General features: G+C 43.3%; 2 protein-coding genes across 5 annotated transcripts; both read left to right on the forward strand.

Moving 5' to 3' along the window:
- The first annotated feature begins 240 nt into the window (after nt 1-240).
- On the forward strand, nt 241-10509 carry LOC133490780 (MOB kinase activator 1B). 4 transcript variants are annotated; one of them, XM_061801255.1, is made up of 6 exons: nt 241-380; nt 3101-3267; nt 4893-4986; nt 5131-5264; nt 7253-7416; nt 7495-10509. In XM_061801255.1, exons 2-6 carry the CDS (start codon nt 3213-3215, stop codon nt 7570-7572), a joined length of 525 nt encoding a protein of 174 aa, XP_061657239.1. In that variant the 5' UTR covers nt 241-380; nt 3101-3212; the 3' UTR covers nt 7573-10509. The 4 variants fall into 4 exon arrangements, with proteins under 4 accessions (XP_061657239.1, XP_061657237.1, XP_061657240.1 ...); XM_061801253.1 differs by having other exon boundaries at nt 255-644; XM_061801256.1 differs by lacking the exon at nt 241-380 and adding an exon at nt 2646-2756.
- Nucleotides 10510-10595: 86 nt separating this feature from the next.
- Nucleotides 10596-18865, forward strand: dck (deoxycytidine kinase). The gene is made up of 7 exons (XM_061801252.1): nt 10596-11224; nt 11442-11557; nt 13353-13546; nt 15392-15539; nt 15620-15735; nt 17267-17366; nt 17992-18865. The coding sequence occupies exons 1-7, from the start codon at nt 10891-10893 to the stop codon at nt 18016-18018; spliced, it is 1035 nt and encodes a 344-aa protein (XP_061657236.1). The 5' UTR covers nt 10596-10890; the 3' UTR covers nt 18019-18865.
- The last annotated feature ends 444 nt before the right edge of the window (nt 18866-19309 follow it).

The following is a 19309-nucleotide window of genomic DNA, read 5'->3' on the forward strand; positions in this document are numbered from 1 at the left end:
TAATTTAATTTAGTGTCTTGGCATATAATTATATTGTTGTCTATCAGACTCGATGTTAACTAATTTGGTGTAATTAAATTTTATTTAATTTTATGTCCTGGAATAAAGTTGTGTCATGGTCTCAATGTGATTGAATTTTGATGTCATTTTATTGTAACATCTGTTCTGAAGTTTAAAAAAAAATACACTTGTCTTCCACCAGGTGTCAGTACGGGAGAGAAAGTGGACCAAGACGTTCTTTTTGCGGCCCCACGAAGAAGTCGAGGCTTTCGGTCTCGTTCTGGTGCCCCTCAAGCGGACGTCACAGAGCGCAGCGCAGATGTCAGTGGGCCGGCAGGTCTTTTGGAAAAGCCTCCACATTGAATTCGAGCTTCGTGCGTGTATGTGAGAGTGCGATTTCGCCGTGTCCGCCTTCATTGTACTCGCAATTTGGTCCAAAAAGAGAGCGAAAAGACCGCGAGAAAGGCCGAGAAGTCACGACGAGGACTTGTGAGACTTGCACAAACAATCCCTCCTCCTCCTCCTCTTCCTCCTCCTCCTCCTCCTATTACTCTTCCTCCTCCTCCTCTGCACCTCGTTTATTCTTATTATTTTCCGAGGACGAGACATAGGAGCACCGCCTGCGGAAACATGAGCTTTCTCTTGTAAGTTGTTTGGCCGGCTTCTGTGTTCAATGCGTCGACTGTCCGCGCCACTGATTTTTGTGCGTTTAGTTTGCATTCTTGGGCAACGTCTCGACGTATAGCTGGGCTAGCATTTAGCAGGTTTTCGGGCTAAGGCTAATTCCCGGACTTACTTAGCCACTTATTCGTGTCAACCTTGTTTCTATTAGCATTTACGCCGTGATTTGATAATAATATTGCCACATAGGGGAGACGTTAAAGCTCCTGTATGTGAAATTTTGCGGAAGTCGCTGCTGGTTATGATGACATTCCTTGTAAATAAGGTTTCATGTGAGTATTCGACTTCTGTGTGGTAAAAATCCTGGACCACTTCTATTTTTCTTTTGTTTTGACTCATTAGCATCATATGCTGCGTCTGTTTACAAAAACAAATGACAAATGTGTGATACGGTGCCCCAATTAAAGGGAATGTCTGCCCTCACAACGTTTTTCAGTGTATTCCATTGTTTTGTTTTGTTTTTAATATAAATAGCGGCTAAAAGACCCCAATAGTAGGGAGGCGGTATACTTTCGAGAACTGAATCAGCAACTTAAGTACCTTAGGAAGAAGAACTTTAGGAGGACCAGTGTGTGTTATCCAAGTCTAAAAAAACTGCAAAAGGGGAATAGTACTTTAGGAAAGTTCACATGCACTATATCTAGCTATGATTTTAATTTTTAACCTCCAGGAACTTTGTTTTTTTTTTTTTTTTTTTTTTTTTTTTACTCCGGTTCTGTGAACTTTTGGGGGGCTTGTTAACAAATTGGTGCTAATGTATCTTTTGTGTGTGAGAGAGAGAGAAAGAGCTACAGCAGAACAACATTTAGACAGTCTAGATATTTGGCTACAAGTAATGTCACAATTTCAAGTTACTTATTTGTGGACGGTGAATACACGCAACAACTAAAATAATAGGACAATATGAGGGGACAGGATGTGGGTAATGAGCAAGGCAGTGCAACTGATGAGTGGTGCGGTGGAATGTTTTTGGAGTGTCTAAACACCCGGAAGAACGAGTGAGTTGACACCCTAGTACGACTTGTTATTGTCAGTGGTCCCCGCATAAGCAATTCAAGCCTGTAGCGTGTCTATGGAAGTTATTAGTGAATGAACACCACCATATCGCAAGCACGCGAGGGCCCCAAGTGACGAGCGAGGACGGGTCGAAGGGGGGCGGGGGCATGTGAATAACCTGGACCCAAGAGCCAAATGTTATTTTTCATCTATTCTGCACCACATAGTTTGCTGCAGCTTTTTGGAAAAATGACATTCCGGCGATTTCAGAACTGGGCAGATCGGCCTGAAAATTGAGCATCCTCGCATCCTTGCGTCCGTCGCCGCTGTGCTGACTCATACGATGAGTTCTCGTGGTTTAATGGGGGCCACGGGAGAGATTGAGCACTCCAAACGGCCTCATTAGCGACACAGAGGCCGCTCTGTTCTCCTCCCCCGTTCTGCTCGGCCAGACCCGTCCATTCAACTCTTTTGTCTGCACTTTTTTTTGTTTTTAAACAAAGATTTATGGAGACTTGTTAAGGCAGATATGACCTCAAAATTAAATCACAATTTTTCCACTTTGTTCCCCCCCATTCGTTGACATAAACGTGTGTTTGTGTATATGTATACACACACACACACGTACAGTTGAAGACAGAAGTTTACATCCACTGCAAAAACACGTCATTTTTTTTTGTCTCACTATCTGAAGTCAAACAGGTCAGTCAGGATCAGCGAAATTAATAAATTTTGTTAAATGCCAAAGTAATGAGAGGTTTTCTTAAGAGATGTTGATATTTTCTTGGAGGTCAAAAGTTTACATACACCAAAAGACGAATGTCTTTAAAGAACATCGGGACGCCCAGATGATGAGGTCATGGCCTTGGAAGCTGCTGATAGGTTAACTGGTCACATGAGAGTTAATTGACTGCACACCTGGGGGGGTGTGTTTAAGGCCACACCTCAAACAATCTGCTTCCTTGTTTGAAATCATGCGAAAAGCAAAAGAAATTGGCCAAGAAAAGAGAGACAGAGAGAGAATCGTAGAGCTTCACAAGTCTGACTGATCCTTGGGTGCAATTTCCAGATGCTTGAAGGTGCCACGTTCATCTGTTGAAACAATTGTACACAAGTATAAATATCATGGGAATGTCCTGCCGTCACACGGCTCAGGAAGGAGACGAGCCCTGTGCCCCAGAGATGAGCGAGTTTTGGTCTGACTTGTGCGAATCAACCCCAGAAAAAAGACCTTAATGACGAATGAAAGTGTTCTTGGTATTGTCAGGAGGCACCCGACCCAGGCAAAGAAATCATGAGTCCGGTTTTAGCATGTTAAGGAAAGGTGACCAGTTGTCCAGAAATATGTGATTTATTTTTTTCATTCTACTGATATTTTTTTCTAACGCAACATATTCCGTTTTGTTCCCCTCTCTTGTTACAGCGGGAGTCGCTCGTCGAAGACGTTCAAGCCCAAGAAAAACATACCAGAGGGCTCGCATCAGTACGAGCTGTTGAAACACGCCGAGGCCACGCTCGGGAGCGGCAACCTGCGCATGGCCGTCATGTTGCCCGAGGGCGAAGACCTCAACGAGTGGGTCGCGGTCAACAGTAAGCGCCAAAATCCACTTTTTTAGCGGCTTCAAGGCCACATTTCCAGTGTCAAGGTCAGATCCACGCAGTATGATTTGCAAGATTATGGAACTTGGAACTGAAAACTTTTTGGACTCTTGAGTTGGTAATGGGGGAATTTTTGTCAAAATTTAATTCTGGGGAACTTATTGGAGCCAAAAGGTAGAAAGGGCAAAAAAAAAAAAAAAAAAAAAAAGACAGAGTAAAAAGTGTTAGGATCCAAAGTGTAGCGCGTAGCGGTCTCACCATTAATTACACCCCATGAAGACTCAGTTTTGGCATTCCTTCAAAGACCACAAGAGTTCCTGCTGGGAAAAGACAGTGAATGTTAAATAGACTTGATTGCGTTGGCCGGGAAACCCTTGTTGACTCGCTTTCGTTAGAGGCCCCGTCGGGTCTGGGCTGCCCGCTGTTTGAATACAGCTTGGCGTGTTTAACGTGAACTTCTCCCCGCGTGGGAGTGCAAACGCAAATTATGTTCCGTTACATTTTGAAGCGGCAGACGAAGGATACGTAACCTGACGTTTGGGTTTTTTTTTTTTTTTTGCTAGTCATTGCATCTGTACCCTTGTTGTTCTCATGTTTTTCTTGACCAGCCGGAGTACGCAGCAAGCGTCAAGCATTGGGTGATTATACGACATGATTAACTTGTTCACTGCGAGCTGTTTCAGAACAGTTGGTTGTCCGAGACCTGCTGGATATTCTGTTCCGTGCCGCTAAAAGTACTGAACCTACCAATAAAAAAACATTCGCTCTTTTACCAAGAAAATATCTATCTGTTCTTTGGAATAAGCAGTAGAACATGGGTTTGTTTAAACAAAAACAACAGTTTCTGATCCAAGAAGCGAAGAAAACAAACTTTCAGTGATTAGAAACGTCAAGGAGAACAGTGAGTTTGATGCTAATGTGTTTCCTTTTGTGACACCTCAAGTTACAAAACAACAAATACAAAACTGAGAGGTATTTTGATGGCAAAATAATGTGCTTGCTACAGATTTACAATTATGAAATGTGCTGTGAACATCATTGACTCACTGCATGGCTCAAATTGAACGTCAGTGGCTTTTCTATGCAGTGTTGCTCATTCACTCCACGACACACTCTTTCTACGACATACCGCGCCACATAATTTATGTTCTACATATACGTAATGTGTTCCAAGTGTGAAGTGCCTAAACTTGTCCGACTTCTATCGTGCTGGCATTTCTAACTCTCATAATCGATGCGACAAGATGCGTTCCACCTCCTAATCTTGACCTTCGCCTCGAAAACTGTGCTGATTTTTAATCCGGAGCAATGCAGTGCTGAAATCTTCTGGTGTCTTTGTAGTTGTAATGTTTTACAAATCTGTATTTTAAAGATGTGCCGTGCGAAACAATCTACCATGCCTATTTGTTTAAAAACATACTTTTGTGAATATAATATAATATCAGTGGCACTTAAATGTCCCAGCAGTAAAGTGGTTCAAATCCTTCTTTGAGGTTTCAGGCATCTTTTAGAATTTCCAGCAAGTGACTAAAAAGGAACAAGTGAATGTCACATGACTTTTTATTATTGATTATTGGTAATTATTTGAGTTTTTTTTTTTTTCCCCGCATTCCCAGCCGTGGACTTCTTCAACCAGATCAACATGCTCTACGGAACCATCACGGACTTTTGCACGGAGGAGAGCTGCCCCGTCATGTCGGCCGGTCCAAAGTGAGTCAATGCCAATCTGTTCCTACACGTCCTCAAACTCTGACGAGTGCCTTTCGCCAACAGCCGTGGGGAGCAAATACTTGAATCATCCTGAGAAGCCTTTTCAGTACGATGCGTAAACTTTATGGTCGCTCGTTCCCGCAGGTACGAGTATCATTGGGCGGATGGCACCAACATCAAGAAACCCATCAAGTGTTCCGCGCCCAAATACATCGATTACCTGATGACCTGGGTGCAAGACCAGTTGGATGACGAGACGCTTTTCCCCTCCAAGATCGGTATGCCTCCGTTATTGACAATTTTATTCCTGTCGGTTGTGTCGCCGAACTGTCGATCACGCAAATAAGGATTTGCGATCGTAAATAGAACGTACAAATGTACCATTTATGATTGTTGGCCCTGACTGACGACCGAGTGAATTGGGGATTAAAATCACTCAGTACACAAAATAATCACTCGGGATAATCTTTGAGACACGTCCAATGATTGTGCTTCGGAGCATTTTAATCAGAAAGTCGAGGAAGGTTTTGGGTGCTGCTCATTTCGGCTTGGACGAATTGACAATTCAAGCGCTTGACGGGTTTCTCCATTTTGTGAGTCCATCTTCCTTCCCGTTCATAATTTTATCTTCCACTTCTGTCTTGCTTCCCGGTTCCCTTTCGTCCCAGCTCGTGACAGTCGGCGTCAAGACGGCAGAATTTCTGACCAATAATGATTGGAATATTTACGTCCAATATTAATCGTCCGAGACATAGCACAGTGTCGCCTTTTTCTAAACGGGAAGCTGCGAGTCAAGACGCAAACCCGCCGAGGCCTGTTCGGTCGGGCGGAGGCCCAATAAGACTTGGACCACAGCCAGCTCAAAGAAAAGCGTCTTCCTCAATGCACGAATGTATGTTCTAGTCTTCTCTATTCTTTTTGATCGAACGTGAAGGCGTATGAATGCACTCAGAGGTGACAAGACGGCAGCTGTGCACGCGGCGCGTCTGATGTTGCAACGGCGTCCAATTTTCATACCCCCCCCCCCCCCCTCCGCCCCCGCCAGCTCCAACAGCTTGACACGCTGTTGGCACCAGAGCGTGATATGACGCCGGTTAGTCACGACGCGCGTTAGTCATGACAGCTCGTACTTCCTCGAAATTCTGCTGCAGCCGGTCTGCCAAGAACCACTTCTGCTCTCACTCCGATTTCATATTTTTAAGTGCCACATCATAATCATTCTTTTCTTTTCTTTTTTTTTTTTTTTTCCCGGAAATAATTGTCTCTCTATTTGCGGCTAACGCATTGTAAAATCTGTTATTCCAAAACTGAACGTGCCGTTGCTTTCTTTTTTGAGCTGTCTCGCTGTCTGTTGACGCCACAAATTAGTTTCAAAAAATCCCTGTTGGGCGGTGTCAAGTAGGGCTGCAGCGATTTCATCAAATGTATGTATTTATCTTTTATTTATACAGGAAGTGTCTCGTTGAGATCTCTCAGGGAGGGAGCCTCACTGGCACACAAAAAGTTTTCAAATTCAAAAAACAGGGCATACATAATGTTCCTGAAATGCACACAAAAGACACGCACAGTAGTCTACTATTTTAATTGATGTCTCGATAATGTAGCCTGTAATGACGCCAAAAAAAATGTAATTACAACATACATGACCTCCTGTCACTCAGCATGCAGACTGACTAACGAATTAGCTATCAAATCGTCAGCCAACTTTACACTCTCATTCGCTGGCACCCTCGTCACTCACCGGGCCAGGCCCCGCCTTTTAAAGCTTTACAGGCTTCTTTATCCTCTCGCGTGCAGTGGCCGCGCTGACGTCACTGCAGTTCTCCTGTCCACAGGTTGCCTTTATACTACGTGCACGATTTTGAAAATGTGGTGCAGTTCTTCTCCGAGTCAGAGGCTACAACTGGTGTTGGCGAGAACGACACAGCGTGGAATTTCCGTCACAAGGAACAAAGCAATAATAATAGCGCCCGCGGAAGAGTGTCTGCTCCATCAAATTGACCTAAATGACCAGATGATACGTTTAAATCCATCCGTACATTTTCTGAGCTGCTTATCCTCACCAGGGTCGCGGGAGTGCTGGAGCCTATCCCAGCAGGAGGAAGGGTACACTTTGAACTGGTTGGCACACGGAAAACTGCAAAATCGATTGAAAAGAAGCCCAAAACCCGTTTAGGCGCTCAGTCGGGTCCGAGTCCCTCGTGGGCCTCTCTCGGCTGCTGCTGTCATCTAACGAAATCCGCCGTCCTCCTGTGCTTTTCTCAAGGCGTCCCGTTTAAGCGGAACTTCATGTCTGTGGCGAAGACCATCCTGAAGCGTCTGTTCCGCGTCTACGCACACATCTACCACCAGCACTTTGACTCCGTCATGCAGCTGCAGGAGGAGGCCCACCTCAACACGTCCTTCAAACACTTCATCTTCTTTGTCCAGGTTTTTCCCGCCTCCCCTCGTCTTGTTTCCGTCTTACTGCGTTTGTGTCTCTGCTGACGTGTCGTGCCTCCTCATCAGGAGTTCAACCTGATCGACAGGAAAGAGCTGGCGCCGCTTCAGGAGCTGATCGAGAAGCTCACCACCAAGGACAGATAAACGCCGTCGTCCTTTTCTTTTAAACGATCTTCTAGTTTTGCACAGACACCCCACCCCACCCCCCACCCCATTTCTCCCTCCCCTCTCCCCTCTCAACTCTCCTCGGCTGTACGTATGCAGTACAAACTATATTTCCATTTGGGGAAATGTTTTTTAAAAACGAGACGCCGGGACGGGTCTAGATGGGTTTTGAAACGCACCGGGGCCTGAGCTCATCAGGAAGCGGAGCAAAAGAGCAACACTCCCACCGACTCGGTTCGTGCGACACGAGTGGCTTACAGTGATACAAAAATAGTGCCCAAACGTCATCCTCGAAGCCATTCTGAAAGCTGAAAGTTTTTCCAGTATTTTCTCCGTTTGCTGTTTTTCCTCCACGAGCAGGAAACGCATACCAAGTGCCTGGTCCGGCATCCGCAGCGAGAACTGTACCAAGGTGTAAAGATCCACGCAGGCGTTTGACCTCGACCGACACGCAAAATCCCGGCTCATCTCCTCTCGCATATTTTCCGTTAGTTGGTAAATCGCCGCAACAGGGGCGTCATCGGGAGAGCTCGGGATTCATTCGGCTGTGCCTTTTCGGGCAAATGTTGCCCAGAGCGAGACAGACAGAACTTTCTCGGCAGTCGCGACTTGCCTCTCGGAGATGATTCGATCCGCGGCGATGTCGTTGCGTTAAATTGCCGCCGTGACACCTCGTATAGACATTCGGGTAGACTTCCAGCACCCGCTTATGACACGCTTATCCAACACCAATCGTTTCCAACCTTTCCTGAGCCTCGGCACATCATTTACAGTGAAAAAAAAAAAAAAAAATGACAATCGTGGCACACCACCAAATAAAAATATGATAAAAATATGTATGGTGAACCCCCGGGATAGTCCTGATTCACTACTTTTGAATTCGTATTCAGACTTTGTATTTCCGTGACATACAAAAGTTTTGCTTTGACGCCATCTTTTGGCATCAGGGTGCCAGAGAAGTGTGTTGAAATGAAGGGACGAGCGTCATTTTAGACTCGTTTTTTTTTTTTTTTTGGGGGGGGGGGTCGATTACTCATGGATTCTCAATATTCGCTGTAAAGTGACGGTTCCAGTTCGAGGAAACGAAAAGAAGAACTCACTTGCGCCGTTGTCGTAACAAGGGGCAAATCGGGCTGCTAGCTTGTTCTGTTTTTTATTTTATTTTTTGTCCCTCCCTCTTGGAAGTTTGTTTTGAAACTAACACATAGAAACAAAATAAGTAAACATTCTATATGAAAATATCTAGCAAAAGCCAAGTAGTCTTAATGCTAACACTGCATAGGTGGGCTAGCAGAAATGAGCATCTTTCCATCCCATGGTAAGAATAAAACTCCAAATCATTTGGCATCTATCCTCTCCGCTCTGTGGGGACGACGACCATTACCGGAGTTTAGTTGGGTACCTTCTCCACCTCTTTGTTGCATTTCTTTCAGTAGATCTCAGTGCCGCCAACATGTGGCGCAACGCGGTACTACACTGAAAATATGCAAGTCTGTGCTGAATATTGTCAAAACGCGTAGAAAACGATCACTTGCGAAGTCCTGATGATATAGAGGAGGCGCTAAAGATGAGCAGTGATGATAGCAGGGGGGGGCTCCATCGCTGTGAAGGTGGGGAGTCGCCGCAACTCTTGAACACTTTTCCCGACTTATTGCCGGAATGTTTACTCTCCATAGACTCGTGATTTGTCAAGTGACCAACTTTTTTTTTTTTCCCCTCCCCCCTTCCCCAAAACTGAATGTCGGACTGCTTTGCTCATGTGGCACAACTGAGGTTTTTTTGTTTGTTTGTTTTTGCATGCAGATCGCTCGTTCTAAAAGTGTACTTTTTACTATGCAATAAGAATTGGCACGCTTAAAAATAATAATAAAAAAAAGGTTTCTCTGTTGTTTTCACGCTGGTTATGGTTTTTACTTATGTTTTAAGATTGGCTTCGCTTTGGTTTTGCATTAGTTTTGAAAGTCTTTAAAAAAATTTTTTTAGATATAATATTCTCTATGTTTGCCAGGGGTTATACTACTACGCACAAGATGTAAATAATGAGTTCTACGAAGGAGTATTAGGGAAAACAAAGTGATAGATTCATTTTTACAATGTGTACTGTTAATGTATAATTTTAAGAGAGTAGAATAATAAAATTGCAATATTGACCGCATAAATATATTCCGCAAAATATTTTAGGATGTTATCTAATGGTTTATTATATATAACATCTTGAATATTTTTGTATTTTTTTTTCTCTGTCAACTTTTTTTTGTTTTGTTACAGTATTACTACTTTATACTGGTAACAGAATTTCGGCATTAAAATGTAATCGGTACATTAAACATTTTCCTTTCATTTAATTTTTGTTAATGACACCCCGCCCCAAATTACATTGACTTATTACTAAATTTATTCAACCCTAATTATGACCCTGCCTATGTATTCTGACCTTTACACTGGTACTGTTAAAACTTTGTCCCCGAAATACTACAACTTTGTACTGGTCATTACTTTTTCTTACGCGTTTCTTCCTGCAAAATTACTTTTTCCCCACTTATGTATTTTAACGTTTTGTATTTTACTCCCTAATACTCCTTCGTAGTTTTAACTATTCTCTGAAAGATTTTTTTTTTTTTTTTGAGGCAGCTTTGCTTTCCCTCAATTCGGATATTCAAATTGTTTGCTTTATTGTTGCTTTGTTAGCTTATCATTATGAATGTGTTCACTCATTTAATAGAATCTGAAAATGTTTTTGAAAGAAACCCGGAAGCATCGACCAGCTTGGCCTGTTACTGCCTTGTTTTTCTTCCTCTTTCTGTCGGCTGTATTCATTGAGGAACTTTGTCTACATTATTGCTCGGTATGGATGTTCTAATGCTGCTGAAATGAATTCTGCTGTTTACAAGGCAAATAAAGTTGGCGTTGACTTGAGTTATTTGTGTGGAATGAGTAAAAAATATCTAAAATCACAAAATAAACGCTACTTCCGCGGCGGATGTGACGACATAAATAGGTGACATCCGATGACGAGTAACTGTCAGATTGAGAGTCGTATATTAGAATGATGTTTGGTATAGACAATGTTGCCATCTAGGGTATTTTTTTTTGGTCTCCGATAACATACGACTTATTATACATAGCCGCTTAGTGTTTCTTCCTGGGCAGAGATGACAGCGCTCCAACATGTTAGAAGAAAGATGTTGCACTTTTAGTTGTTCGTTGTTTTTAAACATATCTCAGTGACTGTTACCACCTTGCGTTTTTTTTAGTAACTATACTAGTTGTCATCGTTGTGGCGTATAAAGTCGTTTTATGTGTATTATGTTTGAAATAATGCACTATTTCGCCGGTGTTTTTTTTTTTTTTTTTTTTTTTCCCCACCCTCCACGCCATGTTGATTCCCGGAACGTCTCTGTTTTAGTGATGAATGGCTTCCGGGTTACTGCTGCTGTTGCCCGCCAAACTTTGACGTCCGCCCGCCGCTTTCTTGCTTCTTACCCCAACCGGCAGGCGCTGCGTTTGAATTTTACCTTATTTATTAATAACGGGGAAAAAATGTCTTCAACCCCGAAGAGGCCGCGCTCCGACCTAGTGAACGACTCCATGGAAAAGAGGATCAAGCGTATTTCCATCGAAGGCAACATCGGTGAATATGCTCAAATTGAACAAAGATGTCTGCTTGAGTACAATTTATAATAATAATAGCAGCAGCTGCTAATAATTTAAGATCATCTTAAAATAAAATAACACAACGGGCAGCAGCCCGCGACGCTAACGTAGCTAATACGTGTTTGCTAAATGACATTTTTTGGAGCGGTATGTTCATTATTAATATTATTATTATTATTGGGTGGGTGTTCCAGCGGCCGGAAAGTCGACCTTCGTCCGCCTTCTGGAGCAGGAGTGCGCCGACTGGGAGGTGGTACCCGAGCCCATCGCCAGGTGGTGCAACGTCCAAACAAGCGGCAGCGATTTCGAGGTAGATTCTTCCCCCGCATATTCGCGAATCAGCGAGTTGACTTCATGTGTTTGCACATTTTTCCTCTTGTGTCAACATTATCCTACGTTATTCCCTGAAAAACCTACCAGTCACCTGCGCTTGTGGCATCTTCTCACCAAGGAACTGCGTTGAAAAGATTAATTCAGATAAAAGTTGTGCTTTCCTACCCTTTTGCGGCATGTACAGGCATTTATAAACCTCGATTTCTCACTGATTTTCGCCAATCGCAGCAGGCTTCTGCACTTCCGTGGGTATCGGCAAAACGTAACGGTGAATTTCATTGTTTGGGATACTTTCCAGATCCACCTGCAGGGATGAAACCTCTTCAAATTGTTTCTTTCAAAAAGTGGCGTCCTATCTAAACGCAAGCAGGTCGAGTAATGGATATAGTTCAAGTCTAAGACCAGACGAGTCTCAGGAATACTAAACCGAAGTCATAAATTTAATGACCTCCTGTCAGTCAGTCCTGCACCTCGAGAACTCTACTTTTAGGCAAATTTCAGCCAAATGGTCACTTTAAATATAAATAAAGTTGGGGTGTAATTAACGTACACTGACAGCAGCAATCCTGCGAACGAATCCGGGATATTGTTTTTGCAAAAATGGCTGTTCTCGTCAAACTTTGGAGGATTACGTGAACGCGGATGTGACATAACGTGGACACGGATACATCGTCCGTCCGTGCACGCACATAACTGGGAGCGTCTTCATCTGGATTTAGATTGCAGCTGCCATCTGTCTTAACGCTTCGTGCGGACGCCCACGTTCGACGTTCCGACTGCGCCCGCAAGATGAACTTCACTGTATGGAAAAGTATCCAATAGTATTTCAAAAGCAATTATTCCCCACAAATAAACGTAATATATAATTACAATACAGTGTAAATAAATACAAAATGAACATTAGTCATTTATACACTCAGACAAAATAAATACATTTGAAAATGAATTAAATGCGCACATGTAGTTTATAATTTCTTTCTAAAATGAATACAATTAAATCATACCGGACACAAATAAATATGTGCCCTGTGATTGGCTGGTGTACCCTCCCCTCCTGCCTGTTGACAGCTGGGATAGGCTCTAGCAATCCCGCGACCTTTGTGAGGATAAGCGGTTCAGAAAACAGACGGATGGACAAATAAGTACGATTTAGAACATAGTTCTAGTAAAATACAAAAATAAATACAATTCAGACTTTAATAAAAGTAAACAGAAATTGAAATCCAATCAAACTAGTCATTAAAAATAAAGTAAAAGTAGTAAAAGTAAATTATAATAAATTAGTACAATTTATAAATAATTTAGAAATACACAATAAGTAGTTAAAACTAATGAAGATATATTAAAATCAAAACATTAATTAATAAACATAAATACAAAAAAGGAAAAACAAATGAAGAGCGAGAGATTTAGAACATTGTTCCTGTAAATACAAAAATAAACACAATTCAAACGTTAATAAAAGCAAACAAAATAAATACAATCAAACTAGTCATTAAAAATAAAGTATTGCAAGTAAATGCATTATAATAAATCTAAAAAATAATGGCTACAAATTAGTACAGTATAAATTAGAAATGCAAAATAAGTCATTAAAACTAATAAAAATATATTGGAATCAAATTAATAAATAATAAACATAAATACAAAAAAAAAACAAGTGAAGAGCCCCAGGTGTCAAACTTAATTTGCATCTTGTTTGATTTTTTTTTTTTTTTTTTTTAATTGAGAAAAGGTTTCGTCAGCACCACATGTGTGTTCCCACCCGGCAGGAGCTGACGGCGTCGCAGCGCAGCGGCGGCAACGTGCTAAAGATGATGTACGACAAGCCGGAGCGCTGGGCGTACACCTTCCAGAACTACGCCTGCGTCAGCCGCGTGCGGGCCCAGATGCGCTCGGCCAACGGGAAGCTGCGAGACGCCGAGAACCCCGTGCAGTTCTTCGAGCGCTCCATCTACAGCGACAGGTGCGCCGCGCCGACGTTGCTGCAGTCGAGCAAGCCGTGCCGGGTAGAAATACGGTGGAAGACAGGATGGCGCGCTGTAAAAGATTTCAAACAATTTCCAGAGTTATGGATCATTTTCCACTTAAAAAATGAAGATAACACTACAGCACGTCTACAATCGACAATCCAGAAAGTAACTTATTGACGGTAGCTCGCGGGTGAGGCGCTTAGCCGACTCGACGCGCATTCACCGAGGCCCACGTCGGTCACCGGGACAGGCCCCGCCTTTTCAAGCCATACACAAAGTCACAGAAGTGACAAAAAATATCTCTTATCTCGCATGAATGTGCTCGTATTAAACAGAGCAAAACATTTTTTAGCTAATGGCATAGTTCCCTCGCTATCTCGCAGTTTGCATATTGCAGAGCCAGTGTTTTTTTCATATTCATATGGTGCATAATTTCCCACCCAGCTCAATTCTGAGGGCTTATACATTTTTTTGTGGTAAAATGAGACAAAATACACACGCAGACATATGCACAGACAAATATCCATCCATCCATCCATTTTCTTGGCCGCTTATGCTCACGAGGGTCACGGGCAGCGCTGGAGCCTGTCCCAGCTGTCGACGGGCAGGAGGCGGAGTACACCCTGAACTGGTCACCCGCCAATCGCAGGGCACATGGAGACAAACGGCCACACTCGCAATCGCACCCAGGGGCAATTTAGAGTGTCCAATTAATCTCATGTTTTTGGGATGTGGGAGGAAACCGGAGTGCCCGTGCGTGCGTGCGTGTGTGTGTGTGTGTGTGTGTGTGTGTGTTTCCGTGCATGTGTGGCGCTTGTGTCGGGTCTGCCACCAGAACTTTTCCGTCTTCTTAGCGTTGCAACCTGAGCCTCCTGGCGGCCCTGACGATCCTTCATGAGTTTTTTTTCATGTGAGAGCTGCTGGAGGGGTGGGGGTGTCTCCCCGCCCCCCCCCCCAATTAAAAATGGCCTCCAGCGCTACTGGCCCCACCCCCAAACCCGAGGGGACGCTCTGTCTCCTTCCTGATTTGGTTTCCAAACCGTAGAAAGTTCTAACAAGTCCGTTTCCCACTGTCATCCATCCATCTTCTTTGCCGCTTATCCTCATGAGGGTCACCGGGAGTGCTGGAGCCTATCCCAGCTGTCAACGAGCAGGAGGCGGGGTACACCCTGAACTGGTCGCCAGCCAATCGCAGGGCACATGGAGACAAACGGCCACACTCGCAATCGCACCTAGGGGCAATTTAGAGTGTCCAATTAATCTCATGTTTTTGGGATGTGGGAGGAAACCGGAGTGTGTGTGTGTGTGTGTGTGTGTGTGTGTGTGTTGTGTGTGTGTGTGTGTGTGTGTGGTGTGTGTGGTGTGTGTGTGTGTGTGGTGTGTGTGTGTGTGTGTGTTGTGTGTGTGTGTGTGAAACCGGAGTGCGCAGAGAAAAGCCACGCAGGCACGGGGAGAACATGCAAACTCCACACGGGTGGGGCCGGGATCGAATTTGGGTCCTCATAACTGTGAGGCCAACGCTGTACCAGCTGAGCCACTGTGCCATCTCTCTCTCTCTCTCTCTCTCTCTCTCTCCTCTCTCTCTCTCTCTCTCTCTCACCCCAAACACATGCTACAAGTAATCTAAAATATACGTAGCGTATAGTTGAACAGTACTGCGCATAAGTATGTTTTAAACGGGAGAGGAAATGTTTTATTTTAAGAGTGTGGGGAAGTTCAAAAAGTTTTAAAGTACGCATGATTTTAAAACACTGGGGTAATGGCTAAGATGCGCTCTTAAAAACATTTGCGAGCTGCAACCTGAATATTAAGTCAAAATAATGGGGAGTATATTTCAGGTACATCTTCGCCGCCAACCTCTACGAGAACGAGTGCCTGAACGAAACGGAGTGGGCCATCTACCAGGACTGGCACAGCTGGCTCCACAGCGAGTTCGGCCCGCACATCGAGCTGGACGGGATTGTCTACTTGAGAGTCCCCCCGGAGGTACGGCACTTCCCCCCCCCCCCCCCCCCCCCCCCCCGCCCCCGGAATCATCTTTACTTGGTCCGTTTCCGTCCGTGTAGAAGTGCATGGAGAGGCTGCGCCTGCGGGGCCGAGACGAAGAGCAGGAAATCCCTCTGGAGTACCTGGAGAAGCTCCACGGCAAGCACGAGAGCTGGCTGCGGCACAGGACCATGAGGTGGGACGCGCACGAGGGGGGGCCCCAGCTCGCCCCGTGCCGCCGCGTTTGCGTCTCCCGGGGAAACGCCCCCTTATCATGAAAGCAGCCGAGGCGGGATAGAAGAGAGCGCGTGCGACCTGCCTCTGCATTGCGTGTATTTTTGTCTATATACTCTATTTGTGTCTACTGTCAATACAGCGGTGGGGGGGGGGGGGGGGGTTGAGATCAAGAGACCGGACTCTAAATTTTCCAAAATGTCCAAATGTGCATGATTGAAGATAAGTGCTGAAATCTGCTTTAGAGCGCCTCATTGTTGGTCCTTTCAGCGCTTGAGCAAAGACGCACACGGTGTTTGAGAGCTGAGAGAACGACTTGATTTTCCTCTAGTCTGAAGCGTCCGTTAATAATTTTTTATACCATAATTCCCGGCCTACAGAGCGCACCTGGTGATAAGCCTCACCCAGTGCATTTGTAAAGGAAATACCATTTGGTAGCAGCTGTGTTTTTACACAAGCTTTTGTTTTTACGCCGCAAGTGCCCACATTGAAACGTGAGATATTTACAGAGAAAAACGGTATGCAGAGAGTTAAACGCTAGTGCCATCGCCCTAACGCTAACGACATAGCGACCACCGTGCTAACGCTAATGCGCTAACAGGGCCGGTTAAAAAAAAACATACTGGTAAAAATCACTGAGATACGGCAGTAACACGCTAGCACAGTGCTAACAGGGCCGGGCCGGTAAAAGTCACTTCCTGGGCGCATATATTCCACCGGTCTCACTCTTACCTTTTCCGCTCCAGTGCTCCCTTTGCGGCCGTTAGGAAAAAATGCACAAATCAGCCGCGTCACTGCATAAACCGCATGGATGAAACCTTGTGGGGGTGGGGGTGGGGGGGGGGTGCGGTTTATAGGCTGGAAATTACCGTAATTGGTGTTTGTTTTTTTTTTTTTTTTAAATCACTCAAATTGGGCAGGGTTATTAACTCTTCTCTGCGGGGTGACAAATTTCCAAGACATCTGTTTTCGCAGCATCCTTTTAGCTAGTTTTGTCTATTTTTCATTTTGCAAAATGGAATATGACCATAACGGGTGAACTTTTTTAGCCCTTCTCTCAACCTTTTTCCCAACCTGCTGTTTGACGACAAGGAGTTGAACAGAAAAATTCACAACTGGCACAAAGTTTGATCCATGAAAAAAAAAAAAAAAAAAATCCATCATTTTACATACCATGGTTGAATTTTAAGCTTTATAGAAAAACAGGATTGATGAGGCAAAATACATTTTTATTTTTAATGGGATGCAAATGAAGCTGAAAGGGATTTCAGTCAAGCAAAATCGTGACCAAAAAAAAAAAAAAACAAAGAAAATATTGTGAGTGTCTTAGTTTCCCCAAATATTGCCAACATTTCATATCTGTTGCTAAACCTTTATGTACTTTACAAGTTGACTGTTTGGGCGCAATTTCTGGTGCTTTTGAGTGAGAACCCGTCCAAAGTGCTCCTCGAGTAAAAACGGCGTGGCCGTGTCTCACCCGTCTGGTTCGGCAGGATGGACTTCGAGTACCTGGCCGACGTCCCGGTGCTGACGCTGGACGCCACGGAAGAGTTCAAAGGCGACAAGAGCAAGAGTGCCGACATGATGGAGAAGGTGAGGGAAGGTCATGGACCCAAATAGCGCTAACGGCCTTCAGATATGGAAAAAGTTCAACAAAAGTACCATTTGCCATTTGAATCGCTTATCTTCCCTTTGCTTCAATATTTAATTGACATTGTTAAAGGAAGCATTTTTGTTCGTAACAAAACACGGTTCGTTGTTCGAGGCCCTCCTGTATCGTAGTTTTAGACATTTTTCATTACACTTAGCATAACGCTTGCACGTGGGAAAGGAGAGAGACACACAATTATGGAAGTAAATTAGTGCCACCAGGATTTGAATTTGGAATCTAAAGTGATGACATTTTCAATCCGCTGTCTGAAATTCACCGACTGTGCCACCAGGCGGGGTTTACTTCAGGTCAGACCCGAACAGCCAGCCAATCGCAGTTACGCTTTCTTAGTCACGTGACTAATCGAACATTGTGTTTTTAATTTTTTTTCCCCCTGTAACGAAAGTTTTGGGACACTCACCAAGGTTGAGGCGGTCCATATTTTAGTGTGTTACTGTTGTCCTCGACACACACACACACAATTTCACCGTATATGAATAACAAAAATTGTCTTTGCAAGCTATTTCTGCTGGTATCACTCTTTACTCAAAGTCCAAACTGTTCCAGGTGAAAGAGTTCCTGACCACCATATGAGGAGCCACAGAAGGGGACAAAGGCACGATTCATTTTTTAAGTCTTTTTTTTTTTTTTTTTTTAACAATGTAATGCCCCAGCACTGATATTTTTGAACCACTTTTGTGTATTTATAACGTGTGTGTGTGTGTGTGTGTCTGCATGTGGCTTAACCACAGAAATAAACTTCTATTAACAGAAATATTACGTCGTTTTAGGTCAATACGATATTTTACAGATTTTAGTATACATTCTGAGTGGGAAAAAAAAATATTTTGCAGCACCTCCAAAAACTGTCATTAAGAACAAAGTCCAGAAGATGGCGCTAGTCCTCCTGATGGACTTAGTGTAGGGTTAGGTCAAAGCTATAATTTAATAGACAAAATATTTTTTTTTTAAAGAATTAATTGTATTTTTGTATTGTAAATTTGCATATTTGACTGTAAATTTCCCTTTTTTTTACAAGATTAACAAAATGAAAAGTAAACACTCAGAAAAATGCTTCTGCTTCCTTGGAATTAACGTTTAAATGCCTTAAACAGTTCATAGTTGTATAATAAATAATTGAAATGGAAAAACCCCAGTGAAGCCATTAAAATCACTACATTATGTTTTTACATGAAGTTAAATATATTTAAAAAAAACTTGAAAATGGATGGATAAAATATACACTGGATATTCCTTTTTCACGACATAATCCAATAAAAATTTTTACCTTGACTATGTAAAAGCGTTTATTTTTTTTTCCATTTAAAAGGGCAATTCAGTCATGTTTGCTGAGATGAGCAAAATTTTTCATAAATGTCAAAACAATTGACATAAAACGAAGTCCTAGTGACGGGTGAATGTGTTCTCAAATTATAATGTACAGAGAGTAATAAAAACAGAATGTAAAAAAAAAAAAAAAAATGTTTATGCATCGTGATTTCATCCATTCATCGAGTTGAATATTGTGATGTTTGCACTTTGGCCACCCTGGGGGCACGAGAATACTGACATTGGGATATGCAGTACACCAAGATGGTCACATCTCAGTAAGATGCAGTAACATTAGTTCTTGGCAGAGGATAAAGAATAAACGCACTTGAGTTGTATCCGTCTACATACTTTGCTCCACCGTTTGTGTTCAAATATCTGTTGCTAAAAGGTTATCACAGTGCAACACTGATGCTTTTTTTTTTTTTTAGCAATGCTCTAAACAGACTTTCCCAAGGCACACCTATGTAGTTTTAAATACGCAATCCATATTTCTATTTGTTTGATGTTTAGTTTGACAATGTCAGGTGGGCGTTGCAGTCAACAGCTCGACTCT

Source organism: Syngnathoides biaculeatus, chromosome 17, assembly GCF_019802595.1.
Source record: "Syngnathoides biaculeatus isolate LvHL_M chromosome 17, ASM1980259v1, whole genome shotgun sequence".
NCBI classification, from domain to species: Eukaryota; Metazoa; Chordata; class Actinopteri; order Syngnathiformes; family Syngnathidae; genus Syngnathoides; species Syngnathoides biaculeatus.

Coding starts and splice junctions, on each gene's coding strand:
- LOC133490780 (XM_061801253.1), top strand. Junction 3,268..4,892: donor CGAGTGGGTCGCGGTCAACA/GTAAGCGCCAAA, acceptor CCGCATTCCCAG/CCGTGGACTTCTTCAACCAG. Junction 7,417..7,494: donor ACTTCATCTTCTTTGTCCAG/GTTTTTCCCGCC, acceptor CCTCCTCATCAG/GAGTTCAACCTGATCGACAG.
- dck (XM_061801252.1), top strand. CDS start 10,891: ATGTGTATTATGTTTGAAATAATGCACTATTTCGCCGGTGTTTTTTTT. Junction 11,225..11,441: donor TTCCATCGAAGGCAACATCG/GTGAATATGCTC, acceptor TGGGTGTTCCAG/CGGCCGGAAAGTCGACCTTC. Junction 17,367..17,991: donor GTGCCGACATGATGGAGAAG/GTGAGGGAAGGT, acceptor AAACTGTTCCAG/GTGAAAGAGTTCCTGACCAC.